This window comes from Trichoderma virens (genome assembly GCF_000170995.1).
Source record: "Trichoderma virens Gv29-8 chromosome Unknown TRIVIscaffold_91, whole genome shotgun sequence".
In the NCBI taxonomy this organism is placed as follows: domain Eukaryota; kingdom Fungi; phylum Ascomycota; class Sordariomycetes; order Hypocreales; family Hypocreaceae; genus Trichoderma; species Trichoderma virens.
The window spans coordinates 439,276-457,034 of NW_014013658.1; the positions used below are offsets into that span (position 1 = coordinate 439,276).

The window sequence follows — 17,759 nt, forward strand, 5'->3', positions numbered from 1 at the left end:
CGTCCAATAGTTGTGGCTTTTAATATCGGTTGTGCAAACGAGAACGAGACACATTACGTGCGCAACGCACATGCACACATGCGCATACGCACATATGCACTGTACGAGTTGCATACTCTATTGAGTCGCTGTTTCGCCAGCCTCCCCTACTCCCTAGTTCACCTTTTGTTTCTTACCCGCCTCGGCGCATTTTGGGTTCTCACAGCGAATCGCAAAAAGTTGCCCGAACATTGGAGTCCAGGGCCAAGAGCAAGAGAAACACCATGGCATGTAAGAGAGCGTCAACTTGTGCTAGCAGGGTGCAGAGTTACAGAGCAAAGGACGTGCCCCAATAGTCTACGAAAAGAAAGCATCGAAAGCAACAAGGAGCGGCTATAACCCTGGTACAGATGTTGTTACTTATCATGCGGTACCCGGCAGCGAAGGACGCCCTTTTTACAAAGTCCCTACGGAGTACAGTACGGGTAATAGTGTTAACTGCCTAGTAGTAGTAGGGGTAAGTGGGCAAGTTTGTCCCCCCATTAACACGGCGGCTTTAGCATTTGCCGTACATAGTAGGCACATGTAAGGGTACAGTAGGCGAGCTTGCCGATGGCATTTTGCTCCGATGGGCAATTGCGGGAAAAGGAAAAAAAAAAGAATCAAATAAATAATGATGACTTAATCAAAAGGAAGAAGTGAGTAACCCTGATGGAATCATTCGGCGGCGCCGGAAGAATTCGTCTTTCTGCACCCCCCCTTGGAGGTTTTCTGTTGGTTCATCCAAAAAGGAAAAATGTACGAAGCAAAGGCAAAAGCAATGTATCCGGATCCCCCTTCCCTTTCCCCGCCTCGAGCAAAAAAGCTGAAGACTATTGGTGGGTCTAGCGGTGTTTTTTTCTATTCGTCTCTTTTGTTTCCTGTTGCTCTGATAATTCCGCAAGGAGATGTTTTTTTTTTTTGTCAAGCAAGGTAAAAGGTCTACACACAACATGGACTGGGGCCCTCTGGCTGCCTCGTATGAGTTTAGCTGTGCTAGTGCTGCATTTGGAATTTTATTTGCTTAAATTAATTACTCTATTTACGACTTAGTTGTTCCAGCCCATTCCCAAACACCCCGTTTTTCTCGCTCTCGGTGGGCTAATTTGCGCTAATGCAGATGGGCGATATACTACATCAATTGCCCAAATCGGTATAATGACGGGCATTTCGCAAAGTATAATGTACTTTGCATCAGACGATTTTCGTCTCGACTCAAGCCCGCAAGATTCCCGACAGGATCGAGCGCATAGGCTAATAAATCAGTCCGCTAGGCTATTCGCCCAGTTGCTGCCAAAAGCCTACCGGCACTCGTATACTTTGTACATGCAGATATACTGTGTTGTGCTCGCTTTGATGGTGGCCCCCATACCATAACTACTAGAGTACAACTCTGCCTACCTTAGTACGGCACTATCGTCTGCTGTTTGTTTAGGTACAAGACAGCCAAGTCCTCCCTACATATAGGTACCCTAGAGGCGCAGCATACATAAATATGAGGCCTTTTGCAGCACAAGCTGAGTGGCATGTCGGCGGCGCAATTACATGTAACCTGGCCTGATGGGCTCGCTTCATCAACTTCGTGTCGGCCCAACGCAGCCACGCAACAGACCCGGCGCATAAGAGGCGTACCACAAATCCAAACAATGTCTCGCCCTGTGATAAGCATCTCCGTAATTAGGTTGCACTAGTTAGCGGCACGGTCAGAGGTAAAGTTTAGCTGTAACCTGCACACGGGCCTCGCGGTTTCTTGCCCACCTGGTGCCCCCCCCGGCAGTCATCGAGACGTACAAGTACAAGGACGGCCATGCAAAACAAATCATCAAATGCTAAATAGTGCCAGTGCTAGTACTGCAGCCGGGGAGACAAGTGGTATGATGTAATATGACACAAAGAGCAGTACGAGTGTGAAGAGGCCAAGGCCCGGATCGCTTTGGCGCAGTTGCTCGCCTTCAGCCTCTGTGCGGGTTGTATTTGCCAGAGTGACTCAGCATGTCAAATCGTTTGCTTTTTTTGGGACGGCCTCAAGCAGGGCAAGTACAAATAAGCATTGACGGGCTGATGCATGGAAGCAAAACCCCCCAGCACTGAGGGTCTCCGAGCTGACGTCGAGGATCTGCTGGACGAGCTAGTACGACTCGGTGCAAATTCCCGTCATCAATAGTTGTTGTCCCCTTCGACTTTGCCTAGACGCAGGCCCATCACTAATTATCACTAATCACAAATCAACTTTGCGCATGGGTAAATAATTACTGTTAGCCCGTGCTAGTAGCCAGCTGTGGCCTCGTAGCGAGTCAACCTGGGACATGCTAAACAAGGCAATTGGATATGTAATTGCTTCAGCCGACAAGAGACGCACACACACACAAAAACCACCGTTTTACGGGGGTTGGCCTATCGCGTCAGCGCAGCAGCATGTGTTTGCGGCCACGGGATTGGACGCGGGCCCCGTTTGGCAACAAAACTCGATGCCATTCGCAGGCCCCAAAGTTCTCGACCACCTTGCCGGCCCCAAGTTTTCAATGCTTCTTGTCCGCTGTACTGTGTTCATATATGCAGCTCATTTTAAGCGATTATGATGGATGGTGACGAACAAGTGGACACGCAGCCGCAGGATCGAATCCTCCTTAATCCTCAAGCCAAGGCAACTAAAAAAGGCGGGAAAAAAGCGACGAGAGAAAGACCCAACCAACAGCCGAAAACTCGAAGCGGCTTAATTTGGGGACAAAAACAGGTTTCTCTCTCTTTTTTTCCCGTGCGTGTTTCTTTTGTCTCTTATTTATGTTTTTTTTTTTGTGTTTTTGACGGATTCGGCTATTGGTCTGCGTTAGCATCATTGCCAGAAAAGTAGGGGGTTCTAATGTGCCCTTTGGTAACAAAAACGGCCTGTGTTAACCGATGTAACCAATGAGAGACAAATAGCAACAGACGGCTAAGTTGACACGGCCGGTTAGGTTAGCTGGGTAGGCAGAGGAGGGAGAATGGCGAGTATGTAATAACATGGTGTGGCTTGTTTTTTGTGAGTTTTTTTTGCGTGTGTAAGGTGCTCGTTGTGCCTCTTTGTAATCGCTCGGTGTCGTATTGATTTAGACTCTGCAAGTATGGATTTTGGGTTGCTGACTGCGTGAGTTTGTGTGAGATGCCTGGCCTCCCTTGCTCTACTATGTACACCTACCGATGTGGGGAAAAAAAAGAGAAGCCCGAAAGGATTGGGGAAGAAAAAAGGAACGACTTGTTGATGAGCGCTTCCAATGAAAAGCAATGAATGACAATAGAGTTTTCATTGCAAAATGCTCTTCGAAACCAGAAACTCAGCGTCATCAGTGAATTACCTGTTCTAAACTTTACAACACGCCCCCCCCCCTGGTTCCAGCTCGCGGTGTTCTGGCGTTATAGGTCCTGTACTTGTAGTTTCCTAGTGGAGATCGCGTTTCCGGGGTCCGAGGCTCATTCCAACAAAGGGAGGTACTGGTAGCCTAGATGGGAAGAGAACCTGGAAAGTATATAATTTTTGTGACGTGTTGCTTTGTTTCATTTGTCTTGCCGCCTAGCAGGATTGGTGAAACGGTCGAGTTATGCAACATGACCGCTGGCAACTCTTCATTTTCATATTCTTGACTGTGAACAATTGACGGCCCCCCTATCTGCCGGCATCTGCCTCGTACTCCCTACCTATCAGAGCAAAGAGCCGGCTCTGATTAGTAACCTTTGGTAATCCGTCGTATATTCGTATGCGTATGCGGAACAATATGTTCCAACTTGGCGCAACTGAAAATCGAACGACGGTCTGCGCCCGTGCGCAACGCAGCTCGCGCAGGACCAACATGTGAACCCTGTGCGTATTTTCTCCAGAATGACAGTTGCGCCGTGTCGGGCGGGCACCGCCATTTGACTGGGTGCGGACTTTTCTTATGGTTTACTTTTATTTGGGGCCACAGGCAATTCTTTTGTCATATGTGATCCATAGCTGGTGCTTCGCCTACCTCGGGACCGGAGCTGCGTATACTAATCTGCGCTTCTAAAAAATAGCTGGAAGCAACTTGGAGCCCGTAACGGTTGGTTGAAGGGAGACAGAGTGAGGCGGAGGCTCCCCAGTAGTGAGTAATACGACATTGATTTTTTTTAGAACCTCATTTCCCTGTCTTGCCGCCATGGTCTGGGCCAAATGCATCTGCAATGCCAAGCAGCTTCTCCTGTATAGTTACAACCCAAAAGTGCCTAGAGCCTCTAGGCGCAGTTTGAAGCCGCCGGTTGGTGTTATTCCGCGTTAATTGATTTGATCCTTCTGAACCACTGTTATCTCCTAGTCTGAGGCGTATTACAGGTGGCGGTTTGAGCCGAACGGGTGCGTGTAAGGAGCGCCAAATATACACGTGCGTATTCAGCAGAATGGAGGATAATATTCCCCGTTGATGCTGAATCTGACGATGACAAACTATTACCGTAGATATGTCTATTGTGGGAACATGTGACGAGGCTGCGCTGGTTCTAGTTCTTGGCCAGCAGCCAATCAGCCCCCCTAAAGCAGCATCTCGATTCACTCGCCAGGCCACAGAGCGAGGGTGCGGCAATATTATGTCAAGAATTCATGACCTGCTCTCGGCGCTTCGTATCTGTAGTAGCCTGAGACGCTCATACGACGGTGATTGGTGCCTTGCCGCATGCTATAGGATGCCGTTATGCCTAGCTCGTGCATATTCTGTAATGCATCATTACCAAGGAGGGGGATGGATACATGATGTACTTGGCAATAGGTACCTTATAGGATTGCGGAACAAGGCGGCAAACAAGTACCGCTACCATTACGCGGCCCAGGAATGGATGAATGGCTGTCAAGTATTTGCGTGTTGCTTGTCTCTGAGTCCTGGCCTTGTCTCAGAGTCTCTCAGTTCGATCGCCCCGAGTCAAGCCAATATATCATGCGCCATCCCTTGAGAAGGAACTAAGACAAAGACTGTGTCTCTGTCTCATTCATTCATTACCCGTTACGACAGCTTTCGCACCCCTGCACCGCCTCCACTTAAAGTCTAGGGGACCCGTCCAAAGTAGCTCAACTTGTCGCAACTTGTTCGTCCATCACAATCACACCCCCCCTCCCTCTCGCTGTCCACCGGTTTCCTCGTTGTCGCTCAATGTTCAAACGGATCGGGGCTTTGGTGTCCCATAATAACCTTCCCTTCTGTTGGACAGCTAATTTCCTCCCTTTTTGCTGCTCCATTTCTCACAGGCGAAACGTCAATCAGAGTACTCCGTAGATAATAATAGTTTGTTCAACATGGGGAAATAGACGCCTTCATCTTCGTTGTCTCTCTTTTATTTCCTTTCCTTTCCGTTCTTTTTGTTTCTCTCTGCTCTTCTAAGTACTTTTTTTCTTCTTGCTTCTCCTCTCTTCCTCCTCGTTCCCCCTTCGTTTTCGAGTCATTTCAAATACGGCGGATTTGACCGGCCAGTGTAAAAAGCTGTAGTTAGCACCACTCGTATATCGTGCTAGTATCTTTTTGGGTGGCAACCTGATTATTCACTCGGTCCGCCCTTGCTTTTTTTTTCCTCTTGGATTCCCACCTGCTCTCGTTATTTAGCTCCATGTTCGTCTTGCATCGCACACCCCCCCCCTTGTCGCCGATTAGACTCAAACCTCGCAGCCGATCAGGTCTGTTGGTTTCCGGGACCCGACAATCTCTCTTCAGCCCAGGCCGAACAGAGGCTACCTACTGTTCCTCTGTTCGGGGGATCCTCAAAATATCGTTTCGAAATATCCACCTCCTTCTCCTCTTCCTTCTTCTTCTTTTATTTTTCTCTTCTAAACCATAAATCTCTACGCGCGGTTTGTCGTCGACGCCGTGCCCATCACGTGTATCTCCCATCTCGACAAGCCCCTGTTTCTTTTTCTTGATTTCCTCTGTGTTTCCCAGCTTCAAGTCTCAGTCTCAATCTCCGTCGGTTAAATCTATATTGGGGCAGTCGGTGTTTACTTCTACCGGACCAAGCCAAGGTTCTTGCCGGCTGACAAGACCGTAATACCAGTCAGCCTTGGCCTGGTAGTGCTTGATAGCATCGTTTCTTTATATAATCAGCTCCCAGCCCTTCGCTGCGCGTTATTGATCCTACAACACACAACTCGAGAAATCGCACACTATGGACGGCGTAGCGGTTGAGCCATATTCTCGGACGCCGCCGCTGGCGTCAACAGAGCCTAACATGGCAACTCTTCCACCTCCACAGCCTCGGGAGCCCTCAGAAAAGAGAGAGCTGCCTCACCACCCGATGCTCAGCACGGCCGCCCTGTTGAATCCCATCATTGAGAAGACGCCGCCGCCGGTTGTTGAAGAGCCCAGGCCAATGCATCCGCACACGCTGCCTCAGATTCTGCCTCAGCCCCAGCACCAGCCTCAGTCGCATCAATCTTATTCAAACTCGCACTCGCTGTCGCGGTCGCCGGTTGACAAGGGACCTTCAGCATCGACAACGCCTCCGCTGGAGCCGACCAACGGACCCGTCATCAACGACATGCAAAAGTGAGTTTACTTATTTTTTCTTATTTTTTCTTTTTTCTTTCTCAATTCTCTTTAATTCTGTTCAATTTCTCTCTCTCTCTATGCTTGTCTATGTCTCCCCTCATGATGCAGTTCATTGTTCGCAAAAGGACAGTGTCCGCGGCAAGCAGCAGCAATTATGAAGCTCCCGTTTCGCCCTTGATGCAACCCGCGCCACTGCAGCTCGAACCGAACTCAATTCCGTGTGCAACTCGAGTCTCTGCTCTCCCCCCCTTTTTTCGCGCCCTTTTGCTTGGCTTCTGTTTCACGGCAACATCGAGGAAAAGGGAAGAAACAAGAGCGACAAACCAAGACTTGCGCTGCGATTCACCACTATCGCAGTGGGGCCTTTCGCCTTCCGCCTTCCGCCTGCCAGTGCCCGATCCTCTCCTTCTCATTACGTCCAGTCTCCAGCTTGTACTTGGTACTCGCGTTATGTCTCGCTCGCGACCAACTGCCTTGCCTTGTCTTAGCAAACTTTCTTCACCTCGACTGCTTTTCCCTTCTTCCCTTCTTCACTGCAAATGCAAATGCAAAATCCCACCCACAGAGGCGCAATCGCGATATCGGCAACCAAACAACTAGATCGTTTGCAATTTTCAGAATTGACACACAATCTCCACCGTTCTATCGAATTGCAAACCTTTTTTCAACTCGTCTCTGCAGCGTTGACACGGCGTTTCGGTTTCCATGGGCATCCCATCCTTCACATCCCCTTGCAGTCTTCGTCAAAGGTGAGCTGAGTTTGCTAGGCGACTGATTGGTCCATGCTCTGCAGCCTGTCCTTGCCGATCGAGCTGTGCCGCTCACAAACTTTGCCTCGAGCCTAGTGGCTTAGACAAAGGCACTTATTGGGAGCCGGTGCTACGTGTTCCTGTGGGAATGGGCGTCTTATAACGATGAGTTGTGCACGGCAGTGGCCTGATTTCGATCTTGCATCTCAACCTAACCCCCTGATCTCTGCCCCATTCCTTCCATCAATCACATGTCGCTTATGGCATGTCTCTTGCTGCAGCTCTAGACAGCGAGTTGCTGTTAGTCTCTTCAATAGCCCAAGATAAGCTTTGATGCCATCTTGCATCTGCGGCACCAGAGTTCCGTGCATCATTTCTCCCCAACCCTTTCCCATCGGCTAGGCACCCCCCTTCCTGAGAGTAGTTGTCAAGAGGGAAAAAGAGGAAAGGAAAAAGAAGCCGCAGTGGTTTTGCTGCGATATTCCATCCTGCTGCCTAGGCCGTTTATTAGTTTAGGCCTCAAGACAACTCATCTGTCTGCCAACCTTTCCCAATATTTTGCCCTCCCTCTTTGGTAGCTGATCAAACACTCTTATTTTCAATGCTTCCTCTTCCTCTTCTTTATTGAACAGTTACTATTTTCTTCACCCACATCTCTAAACGATTGCTTCCTTGTGTATAAAGCATCTTGAACCAAAATGGAACCTCGCTCCTCCGTCTCTTCGCCGTTGGGCGACGAGCTTTCAACCGCTCCATCAACGCCAACTGACATGAACCCTAGACAACTCAACGGCCACAATAAACCATTTGACGATAACGAAGCAGAAAGCGAGCTTAGTGAGCCGGACAGCAACGTTCATTCGCCATCAGGGGTGGGTTTGAATGATCAAAAAGGCTCCATCGTCGTTGATGCCAATACTAACGCTGATCAAAAGTCTTCACCTCTTCGTGTTATTTCCGAAAACGAAGACGAGACTATGACAGATACCCAAAATGAACCCGCAGTTTCGCACTATCCTAAACGGAAGCGAAACTCGGTCTTTACCGACCTTAGTGAGAGCAAGATGGAAAGTCCCAATGACGAATCCAAGAGCCCTCTCCCTGCGCAAGGCCTCAAACCTAAGCCGTCGCGACAGAATATGGGAACAGTCAGAGGTGTTCTTCTAGGCCACTGGAGAGATTCGCCAATTCCAGATCCCGAAGGCCGTCACGCGGTCATCGGCTTCATTGACGTGCGCGACCGGTTACGCACTCGAATCCAGCCTTACACCGTTGCCAACGAGCTAATCAGCAACGAGTACCCCATGCCCCCCGGACCCGGTGGTAGCTGGGTTACTTTCGAACGGGTCGTATTTTCTAAGCACTTGGTCGGCCTTGATCATTTCCAAGTCAAGGAGTATGTGAGGCTGCGCACTGATGTCCAGGAAGAGACAGAGGAAGAGCGCAAGGCTGCGGAGAGCAGAGCAGTCAAGGAGGCCATACGCAGAGTCAAAGAGAACCCTGCTTTTGATAACCCGGCTACTCAGCCTGCCATAGCCCACGGTCTTGAATTGCCTGACTCGGCCTTTAGCCCCGGACGGCCAGATGCCAAGAGAAGACGCGTGAGCGGTGGCTTTGCCGCCATCAACCCCGGTGGCAGCCACAGTCCGCCAGAGCATTCGCCCTTGCTACCATCTCAACCTGCTCTGCAACCTCGTCCACCCCATGTCCCAAAGCTGCATGGCCCTCTTCCAGGCACCCGCCCCACTCGCATCTTGCTGGGCTACTGGAAGGGCTCTAGCGAGGAAGACCCAAGGGACCGCCACGCAGTTTATGGCATCTTGGGACAGAATGATATGTTCAGAGTCAAAGTAGTTCGCGAAACCCGCGATGGCAGATTTGTCGATGGCAACTTCCCCTCTGGTGCAGGCGCGCTGTGGATTCAATACGAAGAGGTCGAATTCGAGCCGCACCTGAAGCCCCTCCAGAGGTCGGAGATTAAAGAGTATTGCCGAGTCCGTCAGTATCAACTTGATCAAGGCGAAGTGCCCGAAGACCGCATTGGCAACGAGATCAGAGCCGTACACGAAGCTCAGGCTCGCGCAGGCTCCGGCTATAGACATATTCACCAGCCCATTGCCCCGTACCACCCCATTGCAGCTGATGACTCGGACTTGGCGAATGGCCGGTCAGATGTTGGTGGAGCTCAGCACGAACTCCGGCAGTCACGCCGCGGGGATTCTCGGGCTACTCCTCGACAGTCCTTCAACGAAAACGACCTGCGCCAGCCGCGAGCTTATGCCGAACAGGAACCTCAACGTCCAGACTCCCGATCGACAAACCGCGGAATGAACTCGGACGGAATGGAGCGAACCAACGCGCTTGCTCGCAGAGAGATTGCGCGAGTCGAGGCTGCTCAGGGCCGTGCCGACCGCCATGCCATGCACCGAGAACGAGCCGCTGCCCTCGTCGCTGACGCTGCGGCTGCGGCTGCTGCCGCCGTTGTGACCACGCTCCCGTCCCAGGCTGCCACCAACACCAACGGCAGACCTCCTCGCTTCCATGAGTCGGAAGATATGCAACGCCTGAATAAGGTTTGGGCGCGCCAGGAGTCTTTGCGTCTCAAGGCTGGCGCCGAGGATGCCAAGGTGTACGACGGCGTCAAGTATGAGCGCAAGACGAATGGGCCGTTTATGGGCAAACTCGTGTCGCAAGGAACCATTATCAACATCGATGGGGAAGACTATGTTGAATATCGCGTTCTTACTAAGCCCTCTTTTTTCTAAATGCGTCTTTCTCTCCTGTTGATCTGATGGTCAATTTGGCTTATTGGGCAACCGAGAACACATAGAGAGCTCTCGCCTTCACAGCATAACGCAGCCCAACACGGTCATGGGTGGAACACTATGATAGAAGGATGATTCAAGACTGTGCAGCTGAAACTGCCGAAAATGACTGGGGTAATAAAGGTGAAAACACTTAGGGTCGATTGCTGGATGGAGAGAGATTATGGGCTCCCTACTGGCTTGATTTTTTCTTCTCTTTTTTGTCACAACGCATCATTTCCTTCATTCTCGACCTCTTATTTCATTTTTCATGCCTATCGAGGAGGATGATTATATACATGGCTGCCTAGACGGATATACACGTAAAGCGGCACATCAGGGAGGGATAATGCGACATGCACAGCGGCGTTTATTTCATTTTTCGTTTTATCGTTTGGGAGTGGGTGGCACGATCAATAATGGGACTCAGGGTCTTTTGTCTTTTGTCTGTCTTTGCAAGATGTTCTTCTTTTCCTTTTTTCAGTCTCTATTCCTTTTACAGGCTGCCTCTTTCTTTGTTAATTTTTAACTTTTCTTTTTCTTTTTTTTCTTTTGCTCTTACCGTATTCTGTCATGTCGCTCCGATTTCTTTATTTCTTTTGGCCTGAATACCCTGTTTTAAAAGCTCTGAGGTTGTGCGAGGTAACAAATAATGAGTTTGGACGGGGTTATTTTTGAACCTCGAGCGGTCTCAATCATCTCTTAGATGAATAAATTGCTTATTATCTCATGGAGTAGTTGTTGAAAGTGCTCTTTAGGCAGCAGTAATTGATACGTCAAGTTCCAAACCAACTAGAATAGCAGTTGTCTCAGCGTGCACAAGTAAAATCGATCTTCAGAGATCAAGAAAAAAAATATGTATTTTTCTAAAGCCATATATCCCATATCTTAGAATACCTTTTTAACATTTTTACTGTATTTTTCATCATCATAAGCAGAAAATATTTTTGTTTCTTTAGTTTGCCTCAGCCTCGGTTTCCTCCTTCTCAGGCTCCTCGTATCCCTCAACCTTCATATCCCTCAGGCCCAGCTCCTCCTCCTCCTCCTCTGTCCTCGTGTACTTCTCCTTCTTGATCTTGGGGTCCGGCGCGGGGGGGTCAACCAGCGACTGGACGTAGCTGCTGGCAAACGGGTCGGTCAGGATGACGGTGAAGGGTTTGGTGCCGGCAATGGCATTGTCGAGGTTGGCGAAGAACTTGTCCCACTGCGACTTCTCGTCGGTGCGGAGGGAGTCGCCGCCCTCGCCGGCCTCGAAGATCTGGCTGTGGAGGTCGTTGCGGACCTGCGTGAGGAGGCCCTCGACGGTGGTGAAGCGGCCGCCCAGGGTGCCTGGGTTGACGTGCAGCTCGAGCTCGGGGCACTCGAGACCGCAGGTCTCGCTCTTGAGGATATCACGGGCCAGGTCGATCTCACCGTCGACCTCGAGGATGATCTTCTCGCCGTACTCGGGGATCTCGCCACCTGTCTTGACGTCGTTGGAGCGGTAGCCGCAGGCGTCGCACACGGTGGACATGAGCACGACTTGCTTGAAGTGGGGGATGTCAACCATCTTCATGTGAGTTGTGCAGGCGTGCATGCAGCCGGGGCATGTGGCCGGGAAGCTGTAGACCTCGTTGGGGATGATTTCGCCATCCTCGGTGAGGCCTGGGTTGTTCAGCGTGGGATCGGCGTTTGCGTCGCTGTCTGTGAGACCGAGGGCCTGGTTCTGCTCAGGAGTACGGGCATATTCGTGCTTCTCCCACTTGCCAACGCCGTCCTTGAGGTCGGGTGCGATGAAGGAGTTGCCGGCGGGATCGTCGACGTAGACACGGAAGGGGAATGAGTCTCCAGCCAGCATGGCCCTGCTCTTCTTGATGATATCGGCGACCTTGTCGAAGATTTCGGGGGCCTGCTCCTTGCGCGCCTCCTGTCCCATCTCCAAGTCGTCAACAACGCCTGTTAGCAGACCCTCGACATTTGTCAGCTGGCCGCGGCCTGCAGGGATCTCGAGGTCGATCTCGATAAACTTGACGGTCGCGGTGTCGGACTTGACGACCTGACGAGAGAAGTCGGCGAGGGTGGTCAAGCGCAGCTCGTAGTGCGTGCCCTTGGGTTGGATGGTTCCAGCCGGCTGGATCTCATTGTTCTGGAAGTTGCAGTGGTCGCAGGAGAAAGACATGATGACGACCTCGCGGAAATAGGGGATCTGGGTAAGGAGAAGCCTTGTAATTCCCTATACATCTTGGTTAGTTTATGATGACGACGTTTCGGAAGGGCTGAAAGAATATGGCGACTGACGTTTTCGTGGCAGTTCATGCACAGCGACTCAATCTCGTCCACGGGCTTGATATCGTCCTCGTCGGCGGCAGCGCCATCAGTGCCAGCTGCGAGGCCCTGGGCCTGGTTGCCGATAGGCTCGAAGAAGTTCTGCTTTTCGCTTTCGGCGGCCATTTTGGTTTGGGTATTGCGAAAACAGGACAACAAAAAATGGGGAAAAGATAAAGGAAAAAAGACGACCTAAAAAATTGAGGTTGTCGCAAAAATGCACCCTGCCGTGTTTTGACTCGACGGCGGGGTTCTAAATTTTTTGGAGGGGCAATTTTAACAGTCGAGGTTATGTCATACGGGCTGGTCTGCACTAGAACGTTCCCGATGCATCTGCCTGGCGCCAGCGGATGAAAATTGGCCTGGGGATCCTTTCCACGGCTCTTTAGCACCCAGCGTTACCATCGTTTGAGATTTGATGAGAATTTCGCCGTCTTGGCTGCCCGCTAAAGGCAATTGACCAGGCAATTGACCTGTCGGCTTATTTCATCATAAAGTCTGCAAGCGACAGCGGGTTCGATTGGCGCTGCTGGCCAGAGAGTAGAGCCTGCAATCCGGCCTTGCGATTCTTGGCGCGCTTCTTGCTGCTCGCGTTCGCAGTGGCTGGTTTTTGGGCCTCGATATTGCCTGTGGGCTTTTGCATCTTTGCCTTGGAAGCTCTGTGGCGTGTCACAGGTTCGGGAGCCGCGAGTGCGATTCTGGTGACTCTGGCGCAGAAGCCGCATGTCCACTCCTTGGATCGCTCTCGCGCAGAGCCCGGTTTCGCCGTCTTGGAAGAACGCGACTTTCTCCTCGACGCTCTCAATGTCTTCAACTTCAGATGTGTTCCTTGTCCGGGGATCATGATGTGTCCACAGGCAGCGCAAACATGCTGTCGCTCAAGGTCTGAGGGCGCCATGTCGTGAGAGTATAAAAGCCCTGCTCTCTGGCTTAGGAGATGCGCCGATGTCTCTGGAGCTGCATCTCGAAGTAGGTGAGCAGCGTCCGTGAGGAAGGTGATTGCCGGTGAGTTTGCGGTGACAGATGCCATGTGGTGACGCTGGGGGAGTTGTGCTGCTCTCTTCAGTAAATAAAAGCTGGGTCAGGTTTGAAGCTTTCAAGTTCAGCACCGTGATGGACATGTGAGTGGGGCAGGGTGTCTGAATGATTTTGTGGGGAGTGAATTTAATAGTGTATGTGCTCTTTGGTATGTGAACCCTTCAGCAATTCTGTGTGAAAGCAGTTGGATGAGTTTTGCATTTATACACTGAGTTACGACAAAAAATTGTACATTACGCTCTCTTAATTTCCCACACCAGCTCCTTGATGCTGACCTCCTCACCCGCCTTCTCATCATAGTCAAACCATTCCCCATCTATCAGCTCAATTCCAGTAAACTTGGTGCCGGAGTCGATTCCGTCGGCCAACCACTCGCCCTGTTCAAGCAAAGCATTATCAGACAACGAATCTCGCATGGCCAGGATGAATTCTTGACATACCTCTGCCTTGAACTCTGTAAACTCCAAACCTCTGCAGTCAAACTCAAACACCTTTTGCGGCTTGGGGGGCTCTCCCTGTTCATAGGCCGATGGGGCAGCCTTGATTGTCGCAGATGACTCTCGCTATAAAGAAATACTATGTGAGTAAGAGTATATCAAATAGTCTCCTTATAGTGATTGCGAGATATACCTTGCAGTTCTTGCATCTCCAGACAAAGTTCGCCTCGCCCCGACTGCCGCTCATTTCATTGGTTTCCTACTAGGATGTGAGTGCCTGGACAATACTGTACGTGCGAGATTCACTCACGAAGCGGTTTACGCCAACATAATTCTCATGCGTCTCTCTGCAAGATGTACACTGAACCTTGAACATGTACCAGAACGGGTTGTCTTGCGTATCATCGGGGCGCAAATTGGTTACGCTGTTTTTATGTGAGTGATTGCAGCTTGTGAGATCGCGGGGCAAAATTCAAAGCACAAACCCCGTAAGCTCTGCGGTCAGCACAAGGGCGAACATTTCTGAGTTCTCCAAAGCTTTATTATATGGAAAGGAATTCCAGAAAAGGATCAAACGAGGAAAGGAGAGAATAACGAGCTCTTGATAGGTATTTTTTACTTTGACTCGTAGTAATAATGCGGATGGTGTAAGAGAGCTAGGCGGGGAATAGCAGAAAACAATCACGTGACTCTAAGAAACCTCTCTCTGAGAGAAAGTGGGAGCATGGTACGATATTCGTAAAATCACTTTGCACCCCGAGCTTCAACGCCAATTGACGGCCGAAAACCGCTCCGCCTTGCTCGAAAGCCTCGCGTGTGCCTACAAATGCCTGGGTGATGCAGACGATTCTCTCCAGAGCCGGAAAGGCTCCTCGCAGCGGGTGCAAAGCCTGCACCAGCGCCATCGAGACCCTGGGCAAGAGACCCGTCTCTGCTCGCCGCAAGCCGACGTTCGCCGAGCTCTTCACAGCATGCTACAGCTCGGTATTTGCCACAGCAGCATTGGTAGATGCTGTCAGAAAGGATGACCGCAGGAAAGAGCTGGATCGCCAGCTAGAGGAGGTCCGGAAGGAATTGGCAGATCTTCAGGATGGCCGGCAACGGCCCAGCTCGGATGACGACTCCAAAGGTCCAGAACTCAATCTTCGACAGATGGACGCACTCTGGCAGAGCTTGAAGAAGATATACAACAGCCGACCGTACATGAAGGAGATACACCAACCGGCAACCATTAGCGCATCCGATGTTATCGAAGCTCTGAAGCACGAACACTACGGAAGCTCAAGCGATCCGCTGCGTAATTCCAAGAGGCAGATAAATTACGACAGGCTCGAAGGTGCAATAATGCAAGAAGAGAGTGCAAAGGGGAGGTACTATCGAGAGCCCCGGAATCAGGCTCAGCTGCTCCGCGAATCGCTGAGTACAGAGACCCTTGTCCGGAAACTGCTGGATCGCACAAGATACCTCCCTGAAGACCAGTCCGGCCCCTCGCTTCAAAAGGCCCGGAATCTGCTAGAAAAAGGAAGCCCGGGGTTCACATTTCGATCCATCGATGCAGCTAGGGCGCGGGATAACACCATCCTGCTGAACAAGCGCCTGAGAGCTTTGGGCGCCGCTTCAAATCTTAGTATGAAGGAGAAAGTTGGCAGGATTTGCTATAACCTGCTTGTTTCATCGCACCCGCCTGATATACACACCTACAATACGCTCATTGTTGCGTTTAACAAGTCAGGCCATCATTCATTCGCCGAAGCACTTGTGGCTTCGTTCTTCCAATACCGACTGCTACAGCCTACGCCATCCACCTTCATCGCCATCCTAAATCATTACCAATGCACCAATAACCATGGAAGATTCTTGCGTGCCCTCGCATGCATTACCGGGCTCGACAATCGGACCGGCGCAAAAGTTCGCCGGAGGCACATATCAGACATTGAGGAAAACCCGAACCTCCTACCGTGGGCCTTGGATTCTAGACGCCGTACTCTCACAGGAGATTGGATCTGGGACCATCTACCCCTGTCGCAGCCTTTGGTGGAAGAAATCATCGGCGGCCTGCTTCACTTTAAGCTTTTTGACCAGGCTGCGGCGTTTTTCATTTCATGCATGCAGTCTGGAGTAAACCTGAGCTTGGATTCAGTCAAATATTTCCTTGATGAATGCATCAATGCTCTGGACTGGAAAGCTGCAGTTCGATTGACGTCTAGCTTCGCACGGTCCCAACCAACATTGCAGAGGCTACTCAGAGTGGGAGGGGATGACGAGAGCACCTCATACATTGCCGGCCGGGTCCGAGTTTTGTTAGATATTTGTGGCCTTGGCGGTCCAGATAAGCCATCCAAGTCGCTTTTGGTCAATTTGAAGGTTTCAGGCCCTTCTTTCAACAAGCTCCTCAACACATTGGCCCAGGAGGCGGGTCCACAACAAGCAAGGTCGACATCCGATCAAGAGATTTCCAGGTCCAGAAGCAGAGTGCTGCAATTGGAGAGTATATGGAAAGAATATGAGTTTGTGAGAAAGACAACACTTTCCATTGAGAGCAAGCTCCTTTATCCCGACTTCTCACATGCCTTCCGAGCTTCAGTGGCACTCCACATTGGCAAGGCAGCTACTCAGAGAAGCGAGCGGTTAGATGAAGAGCTGAAGCAGCTCATGAAGAGTCCCGCTTCAATAGGATCGATGCCGCGGCTACCTTTAGAGAGCGAGGAGATTATGAAAGACAGCTGTCCTTCTCTAGATACGACGCCCCCTCCCGAGGGAGATGCGCGCACAGAAGCAGAAACCCCCCCAACGGGAATCGTGGAAAAGTTGGAATTGATCGACCGTGGGAATACCATTGAAACCAAACTCATGGGGCCGAGACCTGGGCAGGTATTACCAGCCTGGCCCGGCTGTTTACCAAGTGAAGGCAACGTGCTTCGAAGAATGGCCGTAATGGATGAGAGGATGATGAGAACCGAAGGGTGAGAAGAATATCGGACTTGGGAAAAACTTTCTACCACTATTACTACTTGTCGTATTGTATTGATATATTTGTATATAGAATGGTTGGTGGTAGACCAACATTTGCTGGAATGTTGCGTATAGGCGCTTTGGTGGGAGGAGAACTGGGGCTGGGAAGCCCTCCAATTACTGTACAGTACAAGCATGACTATGATGACTGCATCCATTATCCAAATTCAGTGCTACTGTGGCACGAGTATAATAACGATCAATGCTTTCAACTTCCACTTTAATCTTGGGTGATTCTCAGGGCTAGCGAGCGCGTGTTCAGATCTGGAGAAGTGGCGGTGGCTAGCGCAGAAAATATCGAGGCTTACAGTGCCGCTGGTACCGTGTTCCGAAACTGGGCACCACAGCGATGCGCGGGCGTGCCTGGCAGCGCCTTAGCCTGCTAACTTACAGCGGCCTCAGCGGACTGGCCACAGTGAGACAGCGGCAAAAGCGAACTGGCTGGCGGTAAGACCGGAATGGAAGAGCCGGCTAGGTCACGAGGAGCGGGTGTGTCCACTCAAGCTTCGCATGTGCTCCATGTGCTCCAAACGCTTCACGTCACTGCAAGGAATCGCTCAGGGGGGGACTCCAGATGGCGACACGGTGCTCCACCGGGGCGAGTGGCGCTCAGCTTCAATTCAGGGTCCTTTTGGCTTGGTAAGGATTGGATTTTGTGAAGAGACTGCGAGAATTGGCCGGTACAGGTGCGTGATTAGGTGTCGAGAGGTTGAGATTACTGTGCTAAACCTCGTGTCTCTCGACTACTGCTAGTGACGCTGCCGAAAGTGGATGACCATGGGGGTGGAGAGTCAATCAGTCTGATCTCTTCTTCCTCTTTCCTCTTTCTTCCCTCCTCCAAAAATCCATCTCCACCAGACGACTTTGAAAAAGGCGGCG

At 50.9% G+C, this 17,759-nt stretch overlaps 6 protein-coding genes across 6 annotated transcripts; 3 read left to right on the forward strand and 3 right to left on the reverse strand.

Moving 5' to 3' along the window:
• Positions 1–6,153: 6,153 nt before the first annotated feature.
• TRIVIDRAFT_227867 (uncharacterized protein) lies at positions 6,154–6,537 on the forward strand (the record flags this gene model as incomplete). The annotated part of the gene is made up of 1 exon (XM_014094662.1): positions 6,154–6,537. One exon carries the CDS (start codon positions 6,154–6,156, stop codon positions 6,535–6,537), a length of 384 nt encoding a protein of 127 aa, XP_013950137.1.
• Positions 6,538–8,055: 1,518 nt separating this feature from the next.
• On the forward strand, positions 8,056–10,050 carry TRIVIDRAFT_164012 (uncharacterized protein; the record flags this gene model as incomplete). Its single annotated transcript, XM_014094663.1, has 2 exons — positions 8,056–9,765; positions 9,832–10,050. 2 exons carry the CDS (start codon positions 8,056–8,058, stop codon positions 10,048–10,050), a joined length of 1,929 nt encoding a protein of 642 aa, XP_013950138.1.
• A 942-nt stretch (positions 10,051–10,992) lies between these two features.
• TRIVIDRAFT_74944 (uncharacterized protein) lies at positions 10,993–12,525 on the reverse strand (the record flags this gene model as incomplete). Its single annotated transcript, XM_014094664.1, has 2 exons — positions 10,993–12,301; positions 12,367–12,525. The coding sequence occupies 2 exons, from the start codon at positions 12,517–12,519 to the stop codon at positions 11,045–11,047; spliced, it is 1,410 nt and encodes a 469-aa protein (XP_013950139.1).
• A 286-nt stretch (positions 12,526–12,811) lies between these two features.
• Positions 12,812–14,391, reverse strand: TRIVIDRAFT_232417 (uncharacterized protein; the record flags this gene model as incomplete). The annotated part of the gene is made up of 5 exons (XM_014094665.1): positions 12,812–13,808; positions 13,872–13,994; positions 14,062–14,127; positions 14,179–14,293; positions 14,354–14,391. The coding sequence occupies one exon, from the start codon at positions 13,421–13,423 to the stop codon at positions 12,875–12,877; it is 549 nt and encodes a 182-aa protein (XP_013950140.1).
• On the reverse strand, positions 13,665–14,388 carry TRIVIDRAFT_40312 (uncharacterized protein; the record flags this gene model as incomplete). The annotated part of the gene is made up of 5 exons (XM_014094666.1): positions 13,665–13,808; positions 13,872–13,994; positions 14,062–14,127; positions 14,179–14,293; positions 14,354–14,388. The coding sequence occupies 5 exons, from the start codon at positions 14,386–14,388 to the stop codon at positions 13,665–13,667; spliced, it is 483 nt and encodes a 160-aa protein (XP_013950141.1).
• Positions 14,392–14,705: 314 nt separating the features above from the next.
• TRIVIDRAFT_40132 (uncharacterized protein) lies at positions 14,706–16,835 on the forward strand (the record flags this gene model as incomplete). Its single annotated transcript, XM_014094667.1, has 1 exon — positions 14,706–16,835. The coding sequence occupies one exon, from the start codon at positions 14,706–14,708 to the stop codon at positions 16,833–16,835; it is 2,130 nt and encodes a 709-aa protein (XP_013950142.1).
• Between the last annotated feature and the right edge of the window lie 924 nt (positions 16,836–17,759).